This window comes from Aythya fuligula, chromosome 3, assembly GCF_009819795.1.
Source record: "Aythya fuligula isolate bAytFul2 chromosome 3, bAytFul2.pri, whole genome shotgun sequence".
In the NCBI taxonomy this organism is placed as follows: Eukaryota; Metazoa; Chordata; class Aves; order Anseriformes; family Anatidae; genus Aythya; species Aythya fuligula.
This window is the reverse complement of record NC_045561.1, coordinates 87377791-87404837: the sequence shown is the minus strand read 5'-3', so window position 1 is coordinate 87404837 and position 27047 is coordinate 87377791. Positions and strand designations below refer to the sequence as shown.

Genomic DNA, 27047 nt, shown 5'->3' with positions numbered 1-27047 from the left:
TTTGGTAATACTTACTAGTTAATGTATGTAAAATTGGTAGTGTTCTTAAATTCTGTCCTAAATTAGGATGGTCGTCATGGAACAGGTTTTCCTAACAAGGTAGGTTTTGTTAAAACCACCAGATCTTTAAATACACGTTAATGTTGAATACGAACTATGATTAATAGAAGTACCTTTCTTTATTTTTTTTTCTTGTTATGAGCTTTCTACTCTAATTAGTTTTGATGTTCCATTGTTTTGACAGTAGTAATTTTTTGTATATTTTTTCCTGATAAATCTATATTATTTTTAACCACACATCGTATTTCTACTGAAATGTAAATTTGACATTTGCCCATTAACTACTGTAACGATTTTTGTGTTACAGTAAATGAAAGGATGCAGATGTTTTGTGTAAATAACCTCTATATCAGTAAACTCTTATGAAGTTGCTCTTAAAACTGTGAGGCAGATACATGGGTAAAACTTTTTCAGTTACTTTAAGCGCCAGTGGTTTTGTTCTGCTTAAGAATACGTTTAGTAGTAGTAGTTACATTTCTACTATAATTTATCTTGTTTGCTTGATATGGGGTATATTCTGCCAATACAAGCTGTAGAGAGTGTGAAACTTGTAACTATGTTTGCATAACATTTCTCTTTGTACTAGAGAAATTAAAAAATATAGAATTAAACTTGTGAAAGACTATTTCAAAATTGGCCTTTTTACAGATAAGGCATTTCTAGGTATTTTACCAACATTAATATTAAGCCCTCTTATGGGATAGCTATTAACAGCTTACAAATGTACTTTGTATGTTTGGAGCATTTAAAAACTAATTTTTCTTCACATTTTTCAAGTTGATGGAAAGACTGTTTTTGACTCAATGGATCAGATGATGATAAAACCTAATTGTCATTGATTTGATTAGAATTAAATCATAATCATATATCAATGAAATTAGGTTTTCATCTGAATGCTGCCATTCTTAATGCAGAATTGTGAGCCTTTTTGATGTCAGCCAAAGTTCTGCAAATGTATTAAAGGCTGAAATTGTCTAATACCTCTTAGTAAACATATTGCAGTAAAGCATCTGGAAAATGTAGACTATGTTATTGGCAAGTTTCTGAGTCAGAGAAAAAGCAGTCTAATTTTCTTTGTGAAATCAGTCCTTTTATGTGGTCGGAAGTCTTGTGGATAATCTAGTCACCCAGTGATGCAGCCAATGATGAACGTAGAAACAGTTTAGATTAACCCCAATCCTGATGATTTTGCAGCCTCACAAATGAACTTCTCCCTGATTAGCAGAAGTTACAAGAACATTGGACTTTTCTCATTGCATACCCAAAATGCAGAGTTTAGAATCACAGAATCATAGAATGGTTTGGGATGGAAGGGACCTTAAAGATCATCATAGGTTCCAGGAGGACCTGATCCATGATCTTGCCAGGCACAGAGGTGAGAGCGACTGGCCTGTAGTTCCCTGGGTCTTCTTTTTTTCCCTTTCTAAAAATGTCTCCCTCTTCTAATCAGCAGAAACTTCCCTCTTCTAATCAAGCAGAAAACCGGAACGCTACGACTTCTCAAATATGGTGGATGATGGCTTAGCAACTACATCCACCAGTTCCTTCGGGACCCATGGATGCGTCTCATCAGGTCCCGTGGACTTGACCTTCAGGCTCTTAAAATGGTCTCAGATTTGATCTCCTACACTGGGCAGTTCATCATTCTTTCAGTCCCTGTCTTTGCCTTCTGAGGCCTGGGCTATGTGTCTGAAGCTCTTGTCAGTGAAGACTGAGGCAAAATAGTCATTAAGTACCTCAGCCTTCTCCATACCCCAGGTTTCCAGGTTTCCCATTTCCTTCCAGAGAGGGCCCACAATTTCCCTAGTCTTCCTTTTATCACCAATGCCCCTGATTACTGGCTGGAGTGGCTGGCTTTCCTTTGTGCTGCTGTTCAGGTGCACAACCCTGCTCCAAGCTCTGTTGCTGACACTGGCACAGATAGTTTTGCTCACTGCTCTGGAATACTTTAACTTCTCTATTCCAGAGGCAAAAAGGTCAACTAAAGAAAGGTGAACCTTGTGGAGCTCAAGTAATGTTTTTGAATTTGAACCTTCTTTGCCATTTGGTCACCCTCTGAGGTGAAGTGTTTTCTCCTGCCATCAGCCACAGACCACGTGGCAAAGGGCTTTCCCAAGGCACGCCATTCTACACAGTTCCAGAGAAACCATAGTTTTGCTGTAAGGATTGTCAGCAAATGAATTATAGTAATCCATGTTTAAAGTCCACCTAGCGTGCAGAGTAGCAGTGAGGGAATCAAAGGTGCTTCACCTATGTAGAAAATTCTTATCTTTTAAGTTTAGTTTCATTCTGATTATCTCCCACACTTTCATTTGACAGTTGGCCAGTACCACTCAGTTCTGACATTTTTGTGTTTTATGTGCTTTTATCAAATTGACAGCTGATGTAGTGGGTGTCAGGGAATGAGTATCTGATGGATCAACAGGGATAACTAACTAACTGCTTATCACCACTTTCAGATCATATTTTCGCAGATTAATTGACTTTGACAGATGTCATCTTACACTTCATTTGAGTACATTCCAGAATTATCTTACAAACTGGTCCAATTTGCATATAGGGTGCTATCAAGATCTATTCCTGAGTACATTTCTTAAACATATGACATGCATTATTTCTAATTTTGGTCATTTAAATTCAGTATTCACAGCATGGTATCTATTGAAAATTATTCATGATATAAATTTTAGTAAAGATCTTGGCAAGATTATTGTTATTCTGGAAATCATTCACTTTCTGTATCTGAAAAAGTGACACGATATACCTTGAAAAGATGTTATACTTGTATTTTAGTGTTAAGAGTTAGCAAGTGTTTGGTTAGTATTGTGTTTTTCTTGACCTTTTATAGAATAGCTTTTGGTTTGAATTTGCCAGCTTTATTGTTAGGATTTTTTGTTTGTTTGTTTGTTTTTATACTAGAAAATAGAATTTGAAAGTCTCTCTAAAGTGAAAGACTCTGGTAACTGGAGAACTGTGAGACTGTGAAATCATAAGTAGAGTTAAAAACAAGGAGAATGAGAGTTGAGCATTTAATGGTAGGTGGGAATTTTATTCAGATTGTTCTTTTTGAGAAGTCTTTGTATTAATTCAGCATAAAAACAAGATAAAATAAGCCTTTTAGAAATTATTTCTCATATATATACAAGAAATAATCATGATATAATAATAATTCATTAGAAGTAGGTTTAGCTGTTGCACGCATGTACAAGAGTACATCTTGAAGCAGCAGGCTGGTACTTCTGGTACATTCATAAAGAGAACTTGTGTGTGCTGTGCACTGCCAATGGCAGGCTAATTTGTCCTGGATGATTATTTCCTATCCTTTCAGCAACACTGTACCACTTAAATCATGGAATCAGTCTTGCAAGACATGAACTGAAGTGCTAGGAACAAGTGTTATGAGCTGCCAAGATTTGAGAGCAGTTGTGACCTCCCAGTTCACATACCACGTAGATCCAGCCTTTCAGAAATCTTTAGGAAAATCAGGAACTATTGAATGTGACATTTTTGATGACTTCAGGCTTTTTTTTTTTATAATAAAAATGTCATTTTGACACTCTAGGAATAGTAATTTTTCATTTTGATAGGAATATTATTGCATTTCTGTCTGTAGATTTTGTTTATACTCAACAACAATAAATGTTTTGAGGCTCATGTGTCTTTTGCACATGAACTGTGAATAGCTTTTCTGTATATATAATATATCTATTGTTCTTGTCTGTGTATAGAGTAATGATTTATTGATCAGTGATTTGTTATGACATTTGGTACATTTAGGACTTTAAGAGGAGTTTTAGCATTTGCTCAACATTTTGGAAGTATACATGCAAATTTAATATGTACCCTAGATTATTAGTACACTGCAAATTTTGCTGAGTTTACTCTTATATTGATCAAGAAAAAGAAAATGTTTTGTGTGATATATTCCATAGCAAGCTAGTAATAAACCAACATGCTAATAATTTCTATGCCAAATTAAAAGCTGTGAACACATTCAGATGTTCTTTAACGGCTTCAACAGAAATGAAAATAACATAGGAATTAAAAAATATCCTGGACACAATTTGATTTTTTTAAATTGCTAAGTTATTCTGCATTTACTATTGAATTATTATTGTTACTTGTGACTGTAGTAGAACAGTTGGTAATAGAATATCAACATATATGAAATTTGCTTGTGTTTTCAGGAGAATTTTATAATGTAATAGCAAAATATCTTTTTTTTTTTTTTTTTTTTTTTTTTTTATTACAAACTCCTAAGGGGAAGATGTATATAGGTTTATATATTAGTTTAATGTATCATACTGTAAATTTATTCTCAGGAAGGATAATGTCAGCTGTTAAGCAGCAGCGTTCCTGTTCACTGTGTAATGCATACATGCTTTTTAAAAATGTGTTGTGACTCTCATTCTTTACTTAATTGCATCTTAGTTTCTAATATCTAATTATTCTAATATCATGTCTCAAAATTATTTTAAAAGTCTTTTAAAGTGCATGGATTAAGTCAGCAGAAAGGGAAGTGAGAAATACAGCCTTACCAAGAAGATAGTGCCTTAATGCTTTTGGTTTATGTATTTGACTGCATGTCTCCACCTTCACTGCATGTGACCATCTCTCTGTTTCTGCTCATTCTGTCCAAATTCACATCCATGTTTCCAAATTTTGTGAAGAACAAGGACGCTGGAGTCTTGCATTCCAAAACAGGACAGTGTAGACCACCTAAGTGCTAAACCTGGAGCAGCACAGAGGTATCCTTATTTACTCAAATCATAGTTCCAAGTAAATGAGGTATTGGTTATAGTTACACACTGCGAGTATCTTCTTCATATGCTCTGTTTAATACTTTCACATAGGTTTTTTTCTCTTTATATATTTAAGTACATGGTATGCATGTATTGTTCATAGATAATATTTCATTCCATTTAAACTACATTTAAGAGGTAAATTTGAATATGACATACATGTCCTTTTTATCCTCAGTGCACTCTGAGCATTTTATATAGGCATGGAAGTACAACTGTCTGTAAATATGTACCCACTGGTGTCCAGATAGAGCTCAAGCTGAGTCACTACTGCACGTGCTGTAGCATGCTGTTGAGCTATACAGAATGCAAACAGCATCATCTTAGCAAGGGGAAGGAAACAGAAAGGAAGATATTATTTTAAACATATTTCTAATGTGTGCTGCTTGCAGTGACAGCACAGTGAACAGAGAAATAATGATGTTGGGCTCCCTACTGTTTATTACTTTGCCACTTTTCACAGCACAGCAATTTCTACCCTTGGCTTTTCCATACTACAAAGAGTAGTCACTTTTTCTCCATTTCACTTAATGCCACAGTCTAAGCAAGTGACGTAAAGGAGTAAGGGGAAAATAAGTCCCCTAACAAACCAAAGAAAAAGTGACAAGCCATCGTTTGGGAGATCATGCTGCCTTCGGTGGATCTAAACATAAATTCAAATACTTCGCTCACCTTATGTCTTAGTCAAATCTGCAGCATTTAATGTGTGTTTCCCTTTGTATCCACCTTGTACTCGATGTGGTAAAGAAAAAAGAAGAAAGTACAGGGAGTATACTCCAGAAAAAAAAAAAAAATCTAGAGAAAGCTGTTTGAGGAAAGTCTTTTTATTTTTGTGCAGTTTTTGCTTCATACAACGATTCATACTGTGTCACAATATAATAGTAATCAAATATTACAGTGAAAATACACTGTGATTATATTCTTTGGGTATAACTTGATACTACAACTGTTGAGGTATCTTCCAGTTCATACACTGGGTTAGTCTTCATAACCACTGAGGTTTAAAATTAAATCTTTATTCTTTAATATTATTTTTACCTACTTTTTTTTGCCCACAGTAATTTTTTTATGTCTAGGTATAGAGGTTGATTATATGATTGTGAGTTTCTTACATGTTTCTTTGTCATCTTTCCTGTGTAATGTTCAAGTTGGGGTTTGTCATTGTTTCTGATCTAACAATGAGTAATCATCACTCCACTTTTTTGGCCACTCCTGAAACTTCATATGCACTTTTATTCTGAAAGACTAACAAACACTGATGATTATCAGAGATTCAAATTGTAAATTTTAATGTGTAAATGCTTGTATTAACATAGATAGTAATGGAAATTTTGGAACACAGAGGACTTGCTGAGATTTCCATGACCTAATTAAGGAAATGAAATAAACTTTTAACTTATTTGCATCGATTAAATAAATAAATAAATAAAAGTTTTAAACCATTTCTCAAAATCTTTAACAATTTTTAATAGAATGAAATTTTTGATAAGCCAAGTTTTTATTAATAACTTGACAGTATTAGTTAAATCTGATATGATGCAGTATTTGTTTTGATTTTGAAATTTAGATTTAAAACCAATTTTTAAAGTTTGTATTTTAATATTACTTGTCCTTTCTGCAACTTTTTTTTTTCCTGTTGTCTACACTGCGTTTGTTTTTCTTACTGTCAAGAAAGACCCATTGTGCCTAATCAGATAGGGGCTGTAAAATGGGAGCTAGCTGCATATGCAGTCAAGATTAATGATGTCTCCCTATTTTGGTACCTCATAACCTTCATACCATCAGCTCAGTCAAAGCTAATCAGAGCCTTGTGCATTAAACCCCAAGCTCACCAGCCTGTTCATGAAAAAATTTGTTGTCACTTTTCCATCTGTCAAATGTTACTGTTATTACCTTTGCAATACATTAGTAAATATGTAATCTTCATATTTTTTGTATTCTTTTTCTTCTTTGTTTATTTCTTTTCTGACATGTCATTTTACAGGCAGTCCAGAAAAGTGGAAAGATATAGCAGCCAAAAACAAACTAGGAAAGGCTCCACAACTGAAACAGAAAGGTAGGATTGATGAATGATTAATAAACACCTGTTATGACTGAATTGATTCTGGTGTACATAATATACAACTAATACTACTGTTAAAGCAAAAGCTGTGTACCAAAAGCTATGTTGCCTTAATTTAAAATATTATTTATATTATCTATATTATTATCACTACTTCCTGTGTTGCTCTACATATGACATTTTTCTGGTAAAGACTGTCTGTGCATACATTTAGTAATGAAAAATATGAGACCCATTGCCACTGTCTTGATTTCTGTAAGATGAAACTTGGACATACACAGAATGTTTTATTATTGTGGTACTAATCCCTTTTTGTTTTACCACAGATTTTTTTTCAGAAGTCTTGTCTATTTTAAAATAACTTTAAAGTTGAGAAAATATATAAGCAGATTAGTAATTCAAGAGGTCTCTTATCAAATGGCAAATGAAGAATAAGTAACCGCAAGGCACAGTGTACTAATGTTAATTAACAACTACAGTGCAACTGAAACCACATATGCATACAAATAACAGTTTCATATGTGCATTTTACCCGGGGAAAGACATCTATATTCCAATATAGTAGTTTTACTCTATAATATAAAATTGCTAAATTCCACATTTAAATACCCATTGAAAAAAAATGCAAGCTGTCATTACATAAAGTTAATAAGAACACTGAGGGTTTACCTTCTCTACCATTGCATTTGCCTGTGCATGCATTAGTAGTAAAAGGTTGTTATTTTTTTAAGAAAAAAAAAAAGTGGGAAAAATAAGAATACATACTTAATTATGAGTTTATCTAGTTAAGCCCATGTGTTGGCTGAACTAAGAGCAGTGAGGAGGACTGAGATTCTGCCTTTGCTAGAAGCAGACCTACGTTATCTTGATGAGCAGAGGAACACATCTGTTTACATTGTGAGGGTTGAAAAGCTTCTATGAACACAGAGACACTTCTGGTTTTGAAGAAAATGCACATTATCTAGAAAATAAATTCACAACTTTTATTTTATATTGTTGTTTCAAGGATCAGGTTATTGTTCCTAATCTAAAAGCAATGGTTACCCTTGTTTCAACAGCCCAGTTTCTATTTCAGTTTACACCAGAGACATCCCCTGACTTAACGGCTGAAATCCTTGCTGTGTTTCAACCAGCATTTTTTTTCTATTTTATTTTTCCTTCTGTCCTCTGAAGAGTAAGGGAAGCCCTTGGGGCTGAGGTTGCAATGGCCTCACAGTTGTTGATAACCATACAAATTGTACAGTTAAATGTGTTGGCAAGAGGCTTGAAAGGAGAATGAGGTAGGAGAGGGATATGAAGTAAGTGAGAGGGAAAATGGGAATGTAAACATTAAATGGAAAATATAGGAACATATGGAATAAGGAAGGAAAAGAAAATGTAAGATTATAAAGAAGAAAATGGTGGCAAAGGAAAGAGCAGAGAGTCTGAGAGACAGTGGAAGAGTAGGAAAGGAAATCCTGTGACATATGAGATTGGAGGAATCAGTGTATCAGTAAGTGTTTACATTTCAAACCTGATATTTATTTCAGTGTGTAAACTGAGGGCATTTTCTTCAGATGTCAAGATCCTTGCATAGATTAAAAAACATACACCTCACTAAAACAAATGTTCTTTTCACTAATCTCATTGTATGGCTGGTGTGAATTATAATATTGAAAATTAAATTTCAGCTACTGCTGATGGTAGGAACTGTGAGGTGTTTGCTTTAACAGCAAATGGGCTCTACCTCTAAGCGTGTAGTTATGTTTATGAAATAGGTTTTTTAGACATGAGCAGTGTGTTTATTTGATTTAAATGACCAGCCTAGCTGTGAATTTTCAAGAGTTGTTTCACAGGGTATTTCAAAGCCTCTTATAATTGTAATGCTAAATGTCACATGCATTTGAGGATTTAATGGATTGGAACTTTAGTCATTCCTGTGCTGAGATAAATTCTTTTCCCATTTTGTATTGATTAGTTACAAGAGAATTCCAAGTTATCAGGTAGTGGTAATTTACCTGATGTTATTCATTACCTCAGGTACAGTATTTATCTGTACATGCAAGATATTACATAGGACCTTGTGTCAAAAGCTTGCTGGATTGGCAATGCTCTCTTAGTTTTAGTTTTTCTTCATAGTTTTTTATGTGGAAGGATGTGTGTTTGCTTTCTTGTCGGATTGTTTTGTTTTTTAAATTCATGCCATTGAGACATCAGTCTAAAGAGAAGAAAACTTGAGTTTCCTTGTGGGAAGGCAGAGCTGGAACCTGTAGGATTTCTCTGTGGTCCATCACCAACTGAGTTATAGGTTGGCTGTTTGCTGTGTTACCTTCCTCTGGGAGGAGCAGTCAATGAGATACATGCAGATGTGTTTGCTGCAATCTTACTGCTCACCAGGTGTCATTTCTCTCTCAATTTTTCTATCCCTAATTCCCCTTCTCTCCATACTTTTTAATTTCTGTCTCATTCCTTAAGCCACACACCAGGTTTTGTCTCCCATGCTGGTTCCTCTTTCTCTCATTCTCCTAATCAGTGTAGACTTCTTCTCTTCAGCAGCTGATCTTTCTGCTAGACCATCAGGGATTACATTGACATTTGGACCAAGCAGGCCTTTTCAGGACTCAGCTCATCGCCGTCATCTTAAGCATCTCTTAGAAGCAGGGAATCTCTGTAAGAGTGTTTCTGTTACTGCCAGGGCAAGCCAGGAGTGAAGTTTAGGAAGTGTTAGGGTTTAAGAGAGCATATAATAAAGGGAACAGAATCCTATTTTTGTAGCACTGTGACTGGACTTCCATATAAGCTGCCACTGGCTTTGAAACCAGATCTGCTTTTTATCCTTGGTGTAGACATCTGCATAAATGTTGTCTCATATACATTTTTATTTTTATTTTTATTATTTTATTTTATTTTATTTTATTTTATTTATTTTATTTTATTTTATTTTATTTTATTTTATTTTATTTTTTTAAGGATAATTTATAAATGTATGATAGTTTTATGAACTAGACAGTCCCTTGGTTACTCTGCGTTTTGTGTGAAAGATGTGCTGGGTGTGTGCAGGGGCATTTCATATGTCTGGAGAAATTAAAAAACAAACCAAACAGTGAAATGCTATCACGAGATGGCTTTATGGTAATTTCTGAAATAATGGATACAGTATTATCATTTACAAAATGCTGCATTGTTGGGAAGCCCAGCAATAATAAGAAGGGCACAGTAAGAAATTGACTTTGTCACTCTCCAAGCCTGAAATGTTTCAGATTATCTTATACTTGCAACATATGCAATTATTAAACTGCCAATAATTATGCTGCTAATTATACTAATGTGATTAATAATTTTACTGAATATTTTAATGATGCTTTCATCAGTGTTTCTTCAGAACTCTATTTCTATGTTGGGTCTCACTGCAGAAAGATACATGGAGTACTAGCTTACTCTGTGCTAGTACTTTTTATCTAAGTGTTGTTAGCTTGTGTTCACTGCTTGAGATGCAGCTAGAGTTCTTGGCCAGATTTCTGCTGTATTCAGTGCAGTTCAGCAGTTCCACAAGCAAGGGGTTGTGTATCTGCAGCAGTGAGTGTTCTGCAGTTTATCCTTTTGGAAATGGATTTATAATCTGAATTGATAACTTCAGTCTGAAATGTGCGCAATGGCCCTGCAGCCAGGGTTTGCAATGTTCTTTGGTGGAGGGGGGCATGGGACGGTGTGCCTGGAGCTAACAACTGAACGGTTTCTTTTTGGCCCTGATGTTTTAGGGGTCTGCTACCATGTCTTTCTAGAAGGGGACTTCCAGCCCCACGAACGACTGAACAGCCAGTCATTAGGGGAAAACATCACACTCGCTCAAGGTCGAGTGAGCACTCTAGTATCAGACCCTTATGCTCTGTACATCACCTAGTGCCCAGAGGGTCGGCGCCACCTTCTCCACTTCTGACAAGGTTGCTATTACATGTCCAGCACAGCTTTCATGTTCTGCCTCCCAGGTGTCAGTGTGGTGTTGTACTTTCCTGAGCATACATGGCGCGTTCACTCATTCTGGCACTGTAGATTATCCTCTCTTCATGGTATTTACACTTCTCCCATATCCTTTATGCTGCCTATCTTCACCATCCAGATGGTACTTCTTCCCGTTGATCTTAAATAGCTATGCAAAAAAAGTTGGCTGTTTCATCCCTCCATTGTTGTGTTTTGTTTCATATCCATCTGAAAATTATCAAAGTATTTTGCTTGAACACTGTGCAGGAAATCACATCCTTCTCTCACTTCTAACTCTCAAAGGGAAAGTCGGTTGATCTACGTAGTGTGAAAGCTACCAGTATTTTGATTTTCTATGAATGTGTCACTTAAAATTGCAAGTTACCTACCTGTACACTTAGCATAGCAGATAAACTGTGATTATGCACTCCAGTGAGTGTGATAACTGGCAAGGATGTTGAATTAGAAAGTTGTCCCTCTCAGCAATCTCCTCCTTATCACCTTTGCTTTGCTTTCTTAAACTTGTTCCCTAATTATTAGGAGGGGCCCTATTGCTTTTAAATGCAAATTTACCAGTGTTCCAAAGGTGCTTGATGTGTTAAAGGTGCTGTATGTGTGTGTAAGAAGCCATGTAGCCAAGGTGCTCTGAAATAGTGGTAGATAGAATTTAGCCAAAGTTAAGGTGGTTAGAATATTTGCTTAGGTAAGAGTATTAAAAATCTTGGGCTGTGAGCACATGCATGCACATACGCACAATTTCTGTCTCACACACACAAATACCAAGGCTGTGTTTTTGTTTGTTTGTTTGTTTGTTTATGTTCAGGGGAAAATAACACATTATCCCAAGACATTAGATGCTTGTTGTCCAGTTCTCTGTGGCCTTGTGCAAATTAGTGCATCAGCTCAAAGGGAACACGGAAGTTAGTAAAATGGCATTTTGTGGCATTTTGGATTGTCTTTGTGTCAGTGCAGGAGAACAGTTATACTCCCAAATTGTGAGTCGTAGTCATAAATGGATCTTAGAAAACTGCTTTTAGTTCAGTGGTTTTTGAGTAGAACTTTTTAAAACAACGACAGCAAAAAAAGATGGAAAATTTTTGTCCTTAGTTGAAGGCAGTTAGAGAAGATACAGGTGAAGCCATGTGAGTTTGCTAGTTATCCAGACCTGAATACATGCATATGGCATACACCAAATGCAAACTTCCTCAACCCCATCTTCTCTATATGCAATTCAATATGTGTTTAAAAATTTAGACTATATGAATTCTCTTTCTTTGGGTTATTTCACTTTTATGTTCATTTCATCTGCAGAATACATCAACAAGGAAGTCCCACACAGTCTCCTCCTGCAGACACGTCCTTCAGCAGTCGCAGGGGAAGACAGCTACCGCAAGTTCCAGTAAGAAGTGGCAGTATAGAGCAAGGTATCAAATAATGAGCGTATGATAGCTCTAACTCTTTGATTTTTTACCTTTCTTTACTTTACTTGAAGTCTGCTTTCATAACTACATGTTAAAAGCTGTAATTCTGCCAAAGAGAAGAGAATGAAAGCATATTTGTAGTCTGCAAAGTCCAGAAGATTTTTAACTGGTGGACACATGGTTTAATTGCCTTAATTTTCTAGTAGCTTTTTATATTTGTCTACTTTAAAATTTCTGTTAGAGCTGTGGTGGTTTCCATGGGCACATCTAGTTTGTATTCAGACAATGAAATCAGAGGCAAAGATTTTGACAACATTTTGACAGTGTTATTAATGTATTATTTTGTGGTTTATATTAATTGATGTGCATTGTTAACATAGATTAATGATAAACAAATATCATATTAACAAACATACCTTCTGGAGTGAGACAGATTCAGTGAGTCTGAAAGAATAAAAGCAATCACCACAAGAAATGTGAAGGCACAGGTCATCAGCTTTTTCATTCATAAGAATAAACTGCTCAGGCAATGAGTGCTGCTCTTTTTTGAAAAAGACCGTGTAGACCTAGTGGCTGTAGATGATGTTCTTTTCAAATATCAAATAGGTATAAATATTGCTGTTTCCTTTTCTAGCAACATGCTGCACACAGAGTATGAGCTATTATGGTAAAATTAAATTAGTTTTAATTCCACAGTGGGTAATATGTGTACATTCAGGTTTACTTCTGTCTTTAAAAACCCTGTTTTCTCATTGAATACAAGCAACAACTGAGGTTGCCATATACTGCACATTTTAATTCTATGTAGAAATGAAAGTAATGCTTCTGCTGACGATGTGTTGTAGTGCCTTATAGAACTGTTGACAGACATCTTTCGTAAACAGATAATGCTACTGACCATGACCTTTTTATCATGTTAGATTACCATACATTTTTGTATGAGGTACAACAGCTTGCATTAACATACAATCAGCTTGCATTAATTTTATTGGCTTGAGTTGTGATGGCATACTACACTTTCAAATAATGTGTTCTTTTTTTATACATGTGGTTATTCTGAATGATCAATAATTTAGTACAATAGGTTTCATTCTTTATTTTATTATTATTTAAACTTTACATTTAAGTCTTCTCATTACATTTCATAGTTAACTAAGGACTTTCTGGATTATAAACTAGTTACAAACTGCATTTCCATTTTTTATTTCTACATATGAGTAGTTTGGGAGCTCTTTAGGGAAATGTAATGAGAGCTGAATTTTAAACTTCTTTCATGTTTCTTCTGCAGTTCCAGAACTTGGTACAATATATCATGATGAATCAGCTTTTAATTTATGTTGGCTTTACTGTGGGTACTCCTGTTATTTTTCAGCTGTTCTTGGTAACTAGTGCATTGAGAATAAAATGCTAGTTTATGTTTTGTTAAAGATGTTGGAAATGAAAGTAGAACTTGACATAAAAATTAGCAGAGATGTGTTGTATGCAGAAGAGCAAAGAAAAAGTGAACTTTAAACAGAAGGTTGGTTTAGAAACTTGTCAATGCTGTGAATATTTGTAAAGTAATGCTGTTTCACTGAACTCTTATTTACATTTGTGGTTCACATGCTTGCGTCTTATGTAGAAAATGAACAAGTAGGATATGACATATCATTTACTTTGTTGTTATTTATCATACTGCCTATGTCAATATGGCCATATTACTGCACATGGAATTGAAGGCTAAAGAGATTTTCCTCTCTAATTAGTATTTTGGTTTTGTCTGACTGGCTTGTCCATTTGAAAGGAAGGTTTTCTAATTTTACCCATGTTTAACACTTTAGTACTTCCCTTCTCAGCTTGAACAAAGTTAAAAGATTTTATAAAATAATTTTAAAATGCTTCTGAAAGCATCTTCTGAAATAAGAATAGCAGTGTGTATAAACTTTAAGCTGCTGCAGGAAAGTAAATTCCGCTTTAAAAACATAATATTTGCTCTGGTTTACAGTATCAAATTTTGATGGCACTTTCACCTTTTCAATCCCTATCAAATGAGTTAAATGGAGTGGCTAGAAGTTATTTTATGCTAATGTAGGATTGAATCCAAATATATCTGTCTGTGAAAGAGTCTCACTAACTATACTTGGAACTGAATTGTGACTTAATGACTCAAATTCACAGTCACTACAGGTATACATGATGCCAAAATTTATTGCAACCCACAAATGTTATAGGAAGAAGCATTTCAAAATTTTTGCATTTTCTTAATTTAAACTATTTACTGCTGGTCAGTATTGACATCCTGTGTTTCAAGGAAATCTGGTATGATATAAGGTATAATTTGTGTAGTAAATTGTGTAGTTTCCTTTTCCTTTTCCTTCTTCCTTTTTCCTTTTTCCTTCTTCCTTTTCCTCCTTTTTTCCTTTTCCTTCTTTTTTCTATTTACATAGTCAAGAGGCATAGAGGAATCCAGTAATCTTATTACTCTTTGAAACTATCATTTTGGAAAAAAATGAGAGTTAATGAAGAAGCAAGAGAGTGGTTGTGGTTTTTTGTCAAAAGGAAGTGTGATTTTTTGTTTTCTATCTTAAGTGATAATATCCATGCCAATGAGGCTTCTTCTAGGACTGACACTGAATCTTAAGCATTCTTTTTTTTTTTTTTTTTTTCATTATAAAGTTTAGAATGAAACGGTTTCATTGTTTCTATCAAATAACGTTCTCTTAATTATCCCTTGGTTTGAGTATCATAAAAAGTCAACTTGTGACTTGTTTCAGTAGGTCCCTGTCAGTAGTTCCACTGTATAAAAGACCACATAGAAGAAAATCTTACAGAAGAAACAGAAATAATGGTATCAATTCTGTTAGAGATAAGTACGACTGATCAGGAGCAGAGAAAAATCTTAAGTAGAGAAAAAAGTCCAGTCTAAGGATTATCTTTTCATTAAAACCTCAAAATAGCATAATTACACACACTCACAAAAACAAATAAACCAATAACAACAACAAACTCAAGCTTCTTAGTGGTTCTAAAGGCTGCTGACTAGTTTGGAAAATATTAAAAACATGCTAGGTACTTTCAGTTGGAATGGTTCTAGCTAACTAATATTTTTAGCAGCTTCAGTATATACAGACTCTTTAAAGCAGTTACAGGAGCCTATGCTCCTGTGGTTTTTGGACTACATGATTTTTATTTTAATCCCAATGATGTTCAAGGAATGTATGACTATATGTGTTTCCTTTGCAACCCTGTCAGCAGTAATTCCCAGAGTATAAAACACAGTGGGATGTTATTGCAACTAAAGGTCTTGTGATTCTTGAATATGAAGGTTAGTTTGGTGTAGGTGTGTCTCTGTGTGTTTTCTAAAAGTCACAATTCAGTAGTCATTACCTTAACTTGTGCTACTTAACAAGCATTATTTATTTCTATGCTTTATCTTGCAATTTCATAAAATGACCTAATAATGAAGATATTTTGGTTCAGTGACTAAAGCAGTGAAAATCTAAGTTATAAGGGCAATGCTGTGCTCTCCATGTCATCTTGTGCCAAACTGTAAGAGATTTGCATCAGTATTTCTTATTTGCATCATATTTGAGTGGAACTGTGCAAGTCACTTAAGAAAGTTGTGGGGCGGGAATTCTGCGTTGACTTTATTTTTTGGCTGTTTATACAACAACATTGTTGCATGGTTTTTAAATGATACCTTTATACAAAGCATATTTCTGTGATATATGTACTAGTTGATTCTCTGTCATAGCACCAATCAAAGCTCACAGTAATTTTCACTTGGATAGGGTGGGCCTCTACACTTCTGTGTAACGGTTAATCATGAATAATGCCTGAAGCTCTATAGCATTTTTCTGCACTACAGTAGATGTTACTAGGGATAATATTCAGAAATATTACATGTGAAGAAGAACAGACATGCTATGTGCTATTGAAGTCTATGAACCAACAAGCTAAATGTGTGATGATGGTTTGTAGTATAAAAATGAGCTAACTCAAGCAAAGCAGGTCTTTCTCCCTGTGTATTCTTCTATTTGACTCTTCACAGCATGGTTTCATTTTTTTAGCCTCAACAGTGTGGTTTCATGTTTCAGAAATCATTTAATGACAGTAAGGATTATGATAAAAAGCAGCCTATTTACATAAAAAGAGTATCTGTAAACATAACTGAACCAGTGTGTTTGTATGTTTTCAGTGACACCTGTTTACAGCAACAGGCCTTACGCAGTGACCTTTAGAAAAATGAAGCTGTGACCAGCACTAAGTGTTGCTGTATGTTGGCCCATGTCAGAAAAAGCTGCGTAACCCTTGTACATAGCCTGTATGCAGGTTGAAGTGCATGCATGTGTGTGTGCTGCTGTTTCATGAAGGAAAGCTGCACTGAAGTCTCTATTGGTAATGAATGGGGATTATTGGTAATGAAGGGGGATTACTTTTATAAAGTGCATATGCATAATATGTATATAAATATATGTACAAATCTTCAGTGGTAGTTACAACGTACAGGAGTTAAATGTTTTCATGTCCAGTGTTCCTTTTAACAAAAAAAGAATCAGAATTTCATATGGAAAATCAGTGTGTTGTGAAATAATGGATTAGAGTTGCAAATATCTTTTTATATTTAATTAAGATCTTTAAATATAACTAGAGAAAACTATTCAATGTATATGTACTTGATCATTGAAATGTCGTTGCAGTGAGAGTCTGGCTTGAATAATGGTATAAGATCAAACCCTTGCAGTTAAAACCATTTTTTAGATCCATCATTGAATGACAAAAGAAAAAGATTTAGTTTTTAGTCTTTTAGTATTGTTTGTTTTGTCTTCATATTTCTTGTTTTATTTTGAAATTCTTAGGTGGCACTGCATATTTTGAGGCAGCTTGTGGAATCTTTACCCTCATAGAGGACTTTTCTCTTAGCATTGCTAACTCTTGAAAATTAATTCAAGCCTCATAATCTTTTATGCTATCAGTTAACAGAAAATAAATTTGTCACACTCAGTATTACAGAAAAGTCTTCAGAATCTAGAAGTGGTTCAGGAGTTAGAATGATACTTAAAGCAATGTTAAGATTTTATGTCATTTGTAACATTTGTAATACTGCTTTAGTGGAATATTTAAAGAGTCCACAATCTGAATCTCAGTAACTTCATTGTTCCTGTTAATTTTAAAGAAAAAGTCATAGGCTTTATTTGTCATAGTTTATCATTTTAATTTTCTACATTACTTTTACATATGTTGGAGTACTGCCTACTGTACATGCCATTGTCACATGTAACACATTTCTTTATCTAACTTTAAATTTGCTGATTTCTTTTTCTGTTCCCATCATTCCGTGCATTTAATTCATTGAAGAACAAGAGAATTTTAACTCTTCCACAAAAGGTAAATATTTATGTGATTTTTTACAAATGTTTGGCAACTGTTTATACTGGCTTTTCTCTTAATATATTCCATGTCAGTATATAGTATTTAGTTAACAGTATTTAACAGGTGAAAAGGATGTTTCTTAAGTTTCTATATGCTATCTGTTATCCCTCTTTAGAATCTGAAAGTCATTTCTTTTGTGATTTCTGATTTTCCCATAGAAATGTGATATGCTAGGCTTACCAGACGTAGTCATAGCACTTCACATGGCTCAGAAGCTGCATGATTGATTTAAAGTTCATCAGCACAACAGCTGGTTCTAATACAATTGTAATGATGCAGCCATAGCTCTTTGCATCTGTGAAGGATGTTTCATAGGTCGGGGCTTAGGAACAGTTGAAGGTATTGATGGCCAGAAACTGTCCTTCCTAGGCAGAGACATTCTGAAGACAAGTTAGTTCAACATGAGCTGTATTGTATTTGCATGACAAGCCCTTGACACTCAGAAAGCTGGGGGTGTTGTAGGGCAGGTTTCTGTGGGCAGGCAGACAGCCTGCATGGGCATAGCTTTGACCTCTTATGAATTTCCCCTAGCATGTGCTGGTATCAGTGAGTCAGTGAGCGCTAACAAGGCTATGCCATGAAGTGAGAAATACAGCCTGTCACATCCCCACCAAGGCATGTTGCAGAGAGGTTCCATTTTTATTTTTTTTTCCAAAAGTAGGAGTCATCTCAAAGTCAGAATGAACCTCGGAGAGAAAAAAGAACAATTTAATCAATTTTCATGTTAACAGCACAATACTGCAATAACACTGATACATCAGATTAACCTTTGCTAAATTCTAGCTGAGTCCTTCAGATTTGGGGAAATTCTGATCTCAATACAGTCTTTGGTGGGCCAAAGACAAATTATGTGTTCAACTTGAAACAGAATATCTACTACAACTTTTTTACATTGTGAAAGGATGGATCCCATTCATGTGTTCATACTTCCTTGGGTACAATACAGCAGCTGTTTTACTAGTTATGAATTCTAACATCCAAGACAGTACTGGGGAATATGTTTTCACAATAACATAAAAAATAAAGTGAAAAAGAAATAGTGTTTAAATTAAGTAAAATCAATTGCAGATTATGTTGCAGTGTTAAGTATTTACTATGAAATGTCTTAAAGTCCTAAGAATGGTTAATTTTGTAATTTATTTCTGTTATTTTTCATTTCTTAAGTATCTGTATTTCTTTCAAACAGAACAATACAAATTGATTATGTCAGTTTATTATTTGTGATTCTTTCAAGTTCACAAACCTTGCTCTGTGATTTGGACCGCAGTGGATGTTTTGTTGTTTAAAACAATTGATTTTATACAGAGAAACTAGAACATGCCCATAAGAGGTTTGTGAAAGCTCAGGTTTCCAAAGGATTTGGATGGATTTGGCCCAAGTTTTGGCAGTGTGTAGAAGGTAGTGGGATCTCTGGGCACCTGGGTTCCTCTGGCTCACAGGAGCATAGGGCTGAATGCAGACGCAGCCCAAAGGCAGAAAAAAGTTGGGCAGATGAGTTGCTGGGGAAGTGGAGTGGTGTCAGTTCTGGGGGACCATGCACAACCTGAAGTTACATTAGTAGCCCCCGTCACCTCTGACTCTCCCCAGCACAGTATAAGAGATACAAAGAAGGGAAAGTTGGTGAGTGGGAGATGGAGATGGGGGATTACAGGATGTTATATGGCAAAAGACATAGTTATTGAAGGAATGAGTTTACTACAAATATGAACACACCCCTGCACACCAGCTTACAGAAGCCACAATACTTTCTAGTCAGGTAGAGGGACAAGAGCTGCTGCAGGACATCTCCCTCCCTATCTACAATGTGTAGCCGATACATGCTTTTTAAACTCATATATGTAGAGAAGTGGTAACAAGTTCTATATCTTAAAAACAAATTGATTTTTCAGTGTTACTAACCTTACATTTCAAAACATCCATCTGCTCATGATTTCAAAATTGGTTTGTTTGTTTGTTTGTTTGTTTGTTTTCTTTTCATTTGTTCTTAATTTTCCAGCTTATCTTTCTGTGGATTTTTAAAGTCCTGAAAATTATCACAGGGTTACTTCTTATGTGCATAATATTGCAAAATTCAGCCTGAAGGCTGAGAAGAAATAACTCAGAGATTCTCTGTTATTTCTGAAATGCTTCATCCTAGTCCACCACCAGTGTCTGTTCCCTCTCTTCTATGAGCGCTCCCTTCCCCTCTTCCCTTCCCTTACCTGCTGTGCTGGGGAATTCTCCCATCCAAGTCCTACGGCTGCTTTATTCCCTTTCCTTTGCTCTGGATATTGCCTCTGCCATTTCTTCTCCAGCTTTTACCTTTCACTGTCTCAGTCCAGATACTGCATTTTTTCCCCAGGTTTCCAAACATAGAACATCTAAGCAGCACAATGAGGGCAGCACTCCTGACTTTTCAGTGTGGAAAGGCATATAGGCCTCTGCACTGCATTGTAGCTGTTTGTCACGGTTCAACTTTTCATCTTAGTGTGAAGAATATGTAGACTGAGAGAGAAGAACAGGTTGGATCTCTGTTGGCTTCTGGGATAAGTGCAGTTCTCTGTTGCCCTGCCAAAATGTGCTGTGCACAAATGGAGAGAAAACCACATGGGGGCAGAGTAGCAATCTCTGTTGCTTATTGGCAGATCTGTACCTTAATAGTCCTGGCAATAAGCAATATATTCCGCTGGCTGCTGCCAGCAATCCAGTATTTGTTGTAGTGCTCTTGGATGTCCTGAACCTCAGCTTCTTGAAAGAGCTAGTGAAATACATTAAAAAAAATAATCCTGGGCATTTAGAGATATGATGGGAGTTAACAGTGCTCTTAGAAAGCTATCACAAAATAGTTTTTACAAGATAAGTTTTCATTTCAACTTACTTTTCAGTGACTGCTTTTGTATAAGCAAATCTGTCAGATTTTTAGACTGTTTCACTTAAAGTTTGATTCATAAAGAAAGCTGGCAAGGGTTACAGCCATCTTAACTACTGATGCCAATTTTTTCTTATTTTTTTTAGCTTACTCCAACAATTAATAGTGCAGGTGGATGCCCCATCCCTTGAAGTGTTCAAGGCCAGGCTGGATGGGGCTTTGAGCAGCCTGGTCTAGTGGAAGGTATCCCTGCCCATGGCAGAGGGGTTGGAACTAGGTGGTCTTTAAAGTCCCTTCCAAGCCAAACAATTCTGTGATTCTATGACTTGGAGGATTCTGTGTTTGTTGCAGCTGTTACCATTACAAGAACTGGTATAGCCAGTGCTAAGACACCCGTGGGTTTTCTGTAGTCCTAAAAAGACCAATGTGGTTATCAGCTTTAATCACAGACCAGGTTATGTCACCTGTGGTTTTGGCATTAAGCCTATATTTGGGTTTAAGCAAGAATGACCTTTTAGAAAGGTATTTTCACATAATCACTGCAAGCAATGAAAATTTGTTCCTGTGCTTAGCCAATTTTTTTTTTTTTTTTTTTTTTTTTTTTTTTTAAGACATGTCATATTACTTATTTGACTTTAACTTCTTCCTAACTACTGGACATTATTGAACCCGTGTCTGTTCAACTGAAGAGCCTTCTACTCTTAGAAATCTTCCCAAGCGTAAATAATTACAGCCCCCACCGAGTCGCATATCTGCTTTCTTTTTAGTAATTTCCTAAATCTCTTTCTGCAAGACTGTATTCTGGACTTTATATAATTCTCATGACTTCTCCCTTAATCTTCTTCAACAATGGTATGCTTGGAATTACAGTCTTCCTAAAATATCTGAATCTATTGATCTAAGTTGCATATCTCCCAGTTTCCATGTTTTCTTTTCAATGTCCTAAAATTCCCTTTCTCTTTAAGGTATTTAAGAATTTGGTCTTCTTTTTGTAGCCCCAAAGAGGTGAGAAAGTTTTTCTTCATGTTACCTTGCCAATATTTCCCTCCTCTCTTGCATTCTTACTTGCTGGAAAGCAGCAGGTCTCCACTTCCAAAATAGTGACATTTTGCTGAAGGTGCATGTGTAGCACAGGCTGCAGTTCATTGTTGGGTGGAAGATGATTTTCCTTAGGATCTGGTGACGGTCAAGAATCCAAGATGGTTACACGGCTACACAGGAGGTAGTTCCAGTGCTAAAATAATCATAATCCCTTTTTTCAAATATATGAGCAAGTTCTTTTGAAATATTATTTATTGTCAAGATTCAAAGTTTTTCAAGTTCTGCAGAATTAGGTAGTGTTTGATAATCATTGTAATGTGAAAGAGATGGATATCTAAACATGTAAACTTGCAAATTAAAGACTAGAGAGCTATAAAAGACAAGCTCCATGCTAGTTCAGTATTGCTGCCTGTGGTACAGTCCTTATTTAAAGGAACCCATGTTTCATACATTAAGTGATCAGTTTAGTAGATGGACACTTACAGCATTATGTCATTTAAGAAATTATGCACATAATATATAGCTTAGTCCTTCTTTCAAACCTTATAGAGGGGATTTAAAAACTCCCCTTCTTACTTCAGTTTCTTTTGCACTGCTCACTACAGCTAATGCAGCTTTGGTAGTGCTCACTGACTTTCATAAAACTGCTCTTAGTCTGGTTTTGGTACCAGTGTAGGTTGAAGTTATTTTAAAGTCAAATTTTGTGCATTGTTAAATTCACATTCTTTGGATGGCAGAAATATGCCATATGTGGCATTCTATCTATCTACTAGTTTGGTAAAATATTTAAAAAAAAAAAAAAAAACAAAAAGAGAAAAAATAATAAACTTTTTTTTTTTTTTTTTAATCTGCCATAACACATTTTTAGTATAGTATATTGCTTATGGTTCTGCTATTTTGTACATATATTACATAAGGTAGCATATATTCTGAATGGTTAGTATTCTAGCTAGGTCTAACCTATCATTGGTTGAACACCCGATAGGGGTTTAAATATATACTAGTTCTCTGAGGACACAGATAGAGATGAGGGATGTCAACTAGTTGATGCTATCAGATGTAACTCTATAAACCTTACTGTAGTCCCGACATATTAAAAGGAGTATGACTGTAGTATATTGGAGAGGGACTCTTTATCAGGAACTTCATTGATAGGACAAAGAGTAATGGTTTTAAAGTAAAGTGGTTTTAAACTAAATGTTTTTAAAATAAAAGGTAGATATAGATTTAGAAAGAGGGTAGATTTACATTAGATATAAGGAAGAAAGTTTTACTCCGAGGTTCATGAGGCAATGGCACAGGTTGCCCAGAGAAGCTGTGGATGCCCCTTCCCTGAAAGTGTTCAAGGCCAGGTTGGACGGGGCTTTGAGCAAGCAGGTGGTGTCCCTGCCCACAGCAGGGAGGTTGGAAGTAGGTGATCTTTAAGGTCGCTTCCAACCCAAGCCATTCTATGACATAAATTCTTAGTAAACAGATAATATCTTGGAAAAAATAAGAGATGGCTATCTCCTTTAAAATTAATACATAGATTTTCTCTGAGGGTAGTTTGCAGGCTGAAAACAAGAATTGTAGTTGTTTATTTCTTACCTTCTGTTAGTAACATTGTATGGATTTGCATATTTTAGACAAACAAAAGAGAATGTGTAATTTATAAGCTTTTAGTAAAAAGAGGAAATCCCTTTCCCTATGATGGAAATATGTACCAGGAACTGTTTTTAATGTTAATGAAAACTTGTATTATCACAAGAAATACATGCAGAATTTTTGTGAGATTGTAAGTAAAGACAAACAAACAAACAAAAAAGCCCTCTTCATTAAATTGTTTTTTTTTCCTCATACCATTATCACCTCAACAAAGATTTGAAATCTAGACGTTAGCTGTACTTCCAGCATGTGACATAGAATCCATCAAGACATGTCATGAATTACACTACAGGGTGCACAGTAGACAGGATCTTGCTTTGAATCCCATTCACAGAGGAAGGCAGATGGGACTTAGCAGTGAGTTGAATAATAAATTAAGTGATAACTAAGGGAACTTCTTTTTGTTTGATGGAAAACTATTCAGAACTATACTGGGCAGTTAATTCTTGGTAGCTTGCTGGGTTGACCCCAGCCAGCAATTAAGCACCCGCAGTCTATTTGCTCCCAGCCTCCTCTACAGCTGAATGGAATTGCTGGAACAACAAAAGTGTGTAAAAACTTGTGGGCTGAGTTATAGACAGTTTAATAAATGAAAGAAAAAAAAAATAAAAAGGAAAAAAGCAAACTGCCAAGTGATGCAAAAGCTGTTGCTCACCACCTCCCAAGAGCAGACTAATGCCCAGCCCATCTCCAAGGAATGGCTACCTTGGAAAGACAGTATTGTTGCTGACCATGATGTCAAATGGCATGGTCATTTAACTGCCTTTGGTCAGTTGGGGTCAGCTGTCCCCTCCTGGTTGCTTCCACCCCCAGCCTAGTCACTGAGGGACAGGATGAGAAACAGAGAAGCTTTTGAAGCTGTGAAAGCACTGCACAATAATAGTTAAAATACTGGAGTGACACAAATGTGAAACACAGCACTCTATGGGGCTGCTGTTAAGAAATTTACCCCCATCCCAGCCAGACCAAGTACTCTTGGCATTACAGGAATCAGAATGGTTTCTAAATATATTAATGGGATTGAAGAATACTATTTTGATTCCATTTGTATGTCTGTCTTTTCTCTCCTGCATGGCTTGATTGTTTATGTACATAATTGTTGTACAAGCTTCACAAGGTGTACATAAGAAAGCCCCCTAAATTCCTTTGCTCTAAACTTGCACCTCTTATTTAAGCAGTCCACTTCATGATCTTTCTGTTTTCAATACTTTTACTGATTGATCTCAGATTTGCATCAACAGCTGTTAAAGCAACGAGGGTGATACCTCTTCAAAGGGTGACTTCTGACACCAAAAACAGTGATGTGTTGACACAACTGACATTGATGGTAGCTGTACCACTAATTGGAGATGCCTGTGGTAAATCTCCATATTTAGAATTATATGGCCACTGCAAAATTTAGAGATTTGGGGATTACAGTGCTTCAATGTGTACTTACGGTGTAGTCCTACCTCTCAAGAGTTCAAGGAAAAACATTCTGTAAATACTGATGTTCTAAAAGAAAATAGATCCATATTTTTTCAGAGACAGATGAAGCTCTTGTAGTATTGTTTATGTCAAATTTTCATTACTTGTGGTAACCAGCTGTGTTCCAAGAAAGTACTGTGATTGTATGGTGACGTCACTTATGGTTGTTACAGCTTCTGCTCATGTGGTTTTGCTACTGTGTAAGATTTTTTTTCCTGCTTCCTGTAATTAGCATGTAAAGAGTAGACCAGTCTACTTTTCAGGCAGACAAAATTTTCCATCAGAACTAGGTTTAGCATATGCTCAGATGTGCATGGTGAGCAAAGCTGAAAAGAACATAGTTATATTTTCTAGAGCAGACTTGCATTTCACCCAATTCCTTCCTTAGAAGTAAGTCTGAATGTTTTTTGCTAATGGCATGTTTTGCTCCATGCACAAAATTAAATTTATCTCTTAGAATATTTAGATTAGTTTTACAGTCCTCATCAATTTTCTCATGTTACTTTATATAATGATATCCAATAATGGAAAACAGAAGTGTGTGCTTAAGAATTTAAACACAAGTAAAATTAAGAATTACTAAGTCAAGGTTGATAATTTACTCACTCTTGACTGTAGTAGTTTTTTGTGCATACTCACTGGACTAGGGTCTCTTTAGATAATACAATATTCTTTTTCAGGTATTGTAAATAATACAGATTAACATTTTTCTGTATAAATTTTTTAGTATAGTGTATACAGTTAAAAGGGTGAAGCACCTAACAGTCACACAGTGAAAGGGTTATTTTTAGTGTAACCTGTGCACAATACACCTATAGGGCCAAATTTTTAAAGGGGTCTCAATATTCCCTCTGATTTTTATATCTTCAGTCTCTTTTGTGCATGTATGATAGGATTAAGATATCTGAGTTTTTGACTTCAGTCACTAATTGACATATCTTAATCCTTTCATATCTGTCCATAAAATAAGAGGCCATCTTTAAAAATTTCACCTAAAGTGCTCAATTTTGCCTTCAGATACCTCCATGCAACTTCCATTGAAGTAATTGGAGCTGTGCCTGCATATCTGATGGTGGAACTGGACTCATTGCAATTAAGGTACACATTTACCAACATAATTAGTCATCTGGAATAATCACTGGGCCCAGTGTGACATTCTGCATGTGCAGAATTTCCTAGGTTGGACCCTCTGCAGTGTGGGAGGTTGAAGATTATGGTGATACTTTTATCTCTTGCCTTAAATTTGTAGCTGTAGCAGAACTTTAATGAAATTTGCTGTATTTAATTTTCCTATTTTTAAATACGAAACATGGAAGGAGGACATGAAAACAACATATTTTTCACAGTGTGATATCTTTGTATATTTTTTTTTCATATCCAACCAGTGCATAGACAATCTATGAATTCCACAAGCACTTTATGGATGGTATGTGCATCCACAATTGTGGTTTGTGCAAGAGCACACAGTTTAAAATATCCAACCCTGAGGATACTGCTTTCTTTTTGTGTATATTTGTGCTTGCAAAGAACAAACTACAAAGTAGATGTGTAAAGAATCACACAGTTAACTAGCAGCACGAAACCCACATATGGTAACTTTGGTACCTCTTAATTCATAATACAGATCTGTAAACGTCATGATAGTGTGCCTGTTTTCCCCTAAGTTAAGATTCTGTGTTTTGTGATTGAAAATCAGTTCCATGCAGCTTTTAAATTGGTGTCTGTCTCCTGTCACTGGTCTGGGAGGGGCTGTTTACAAAAATCTTGACTTTTAAAACTAATCTTTGGAGAGAATCATGTAGGTCCATGATTGACCTAAAAGCAGAAAAAAAAGATTTTGCAGGGTTTTTCCCAAATAAAACATCCATCTTGAACTTATGACCACACAAAAAATTTCAGCTAAAAGAAGTTGTTCTTCTCGGATGTTATAACCTGTGAAAACCTATGAACATACTGAGTGCTCCAGTAAATTAGAATAGTGACTGGTGAATATTTGTGTCTAGTTCTAGAACTGTTATGAAATGCCAGTTTTCAAGGTTTTGGTTTTATTGGTATTCCTTTGCATTTGTAGTGCCACCAGGTTTAAGGATGGCAGAATATGCTGTTCCCTCTGAAAGTTATGCACTACCACAAAGGTTAACTTACTTTAAGGAAGCTTTAGCCCAGGTGCTTTCACACCAATCTTTCCTTTAGTGTGAGGGCATCTTCCAGTGGCAAGCACAGCCAATATTAATTGCTATAACTTGTTCAAATTGAAGAAGATGCTGTTTATACAATCAAAACTTCTTGAAGGTTTAAGATTAATTTTTTAAACAAACATTATCACAGGGGAA

At 35.5% G+C, this 27047-nt stretch overlaps 1 protein-coding gene across 22 annotated transcripts in view; it reads left to right on the top strand.

Annotated features, from left to right (window-relative positions):
* RIMS1 (regulating synaptic membrane exocytosis 1) overlaps window positions 1–27047 on the top strand; it is a 198220-nt gene that overhangs the window by 96770 nt on the left and 74403 nt on the right. For 8 of the 22 annotated variants that reach the window (XM_032184167.1, XM_032184166.1, XM_032184169.1 and 5 more), the window contains 4 exons: window positions 4731–4808; window positions 6847–6918; window positions 12193–12305; window positions 17640–17669. In XM_032184167.1, the coding sequence (XP_032040058.1) occupies window positions 4731–4808; window positions 6847–6918; window positions 12193–12305; window positions 17640–17669 (293 nt within the window). Of the gene's footprint in view, window positions 1–4730; window positions 4809–6846; window positions 6919–12192; window positions 12306–14974; window positions 16680–17639; window positions 17670–25731; window positions 25813–27047 lie in introns of those variants that run through there. The other 14 variants (XM_032184180.1, XM_032184179.1, XM_032184170.1 and 11 more) reach the window with 6 other exon arrangements.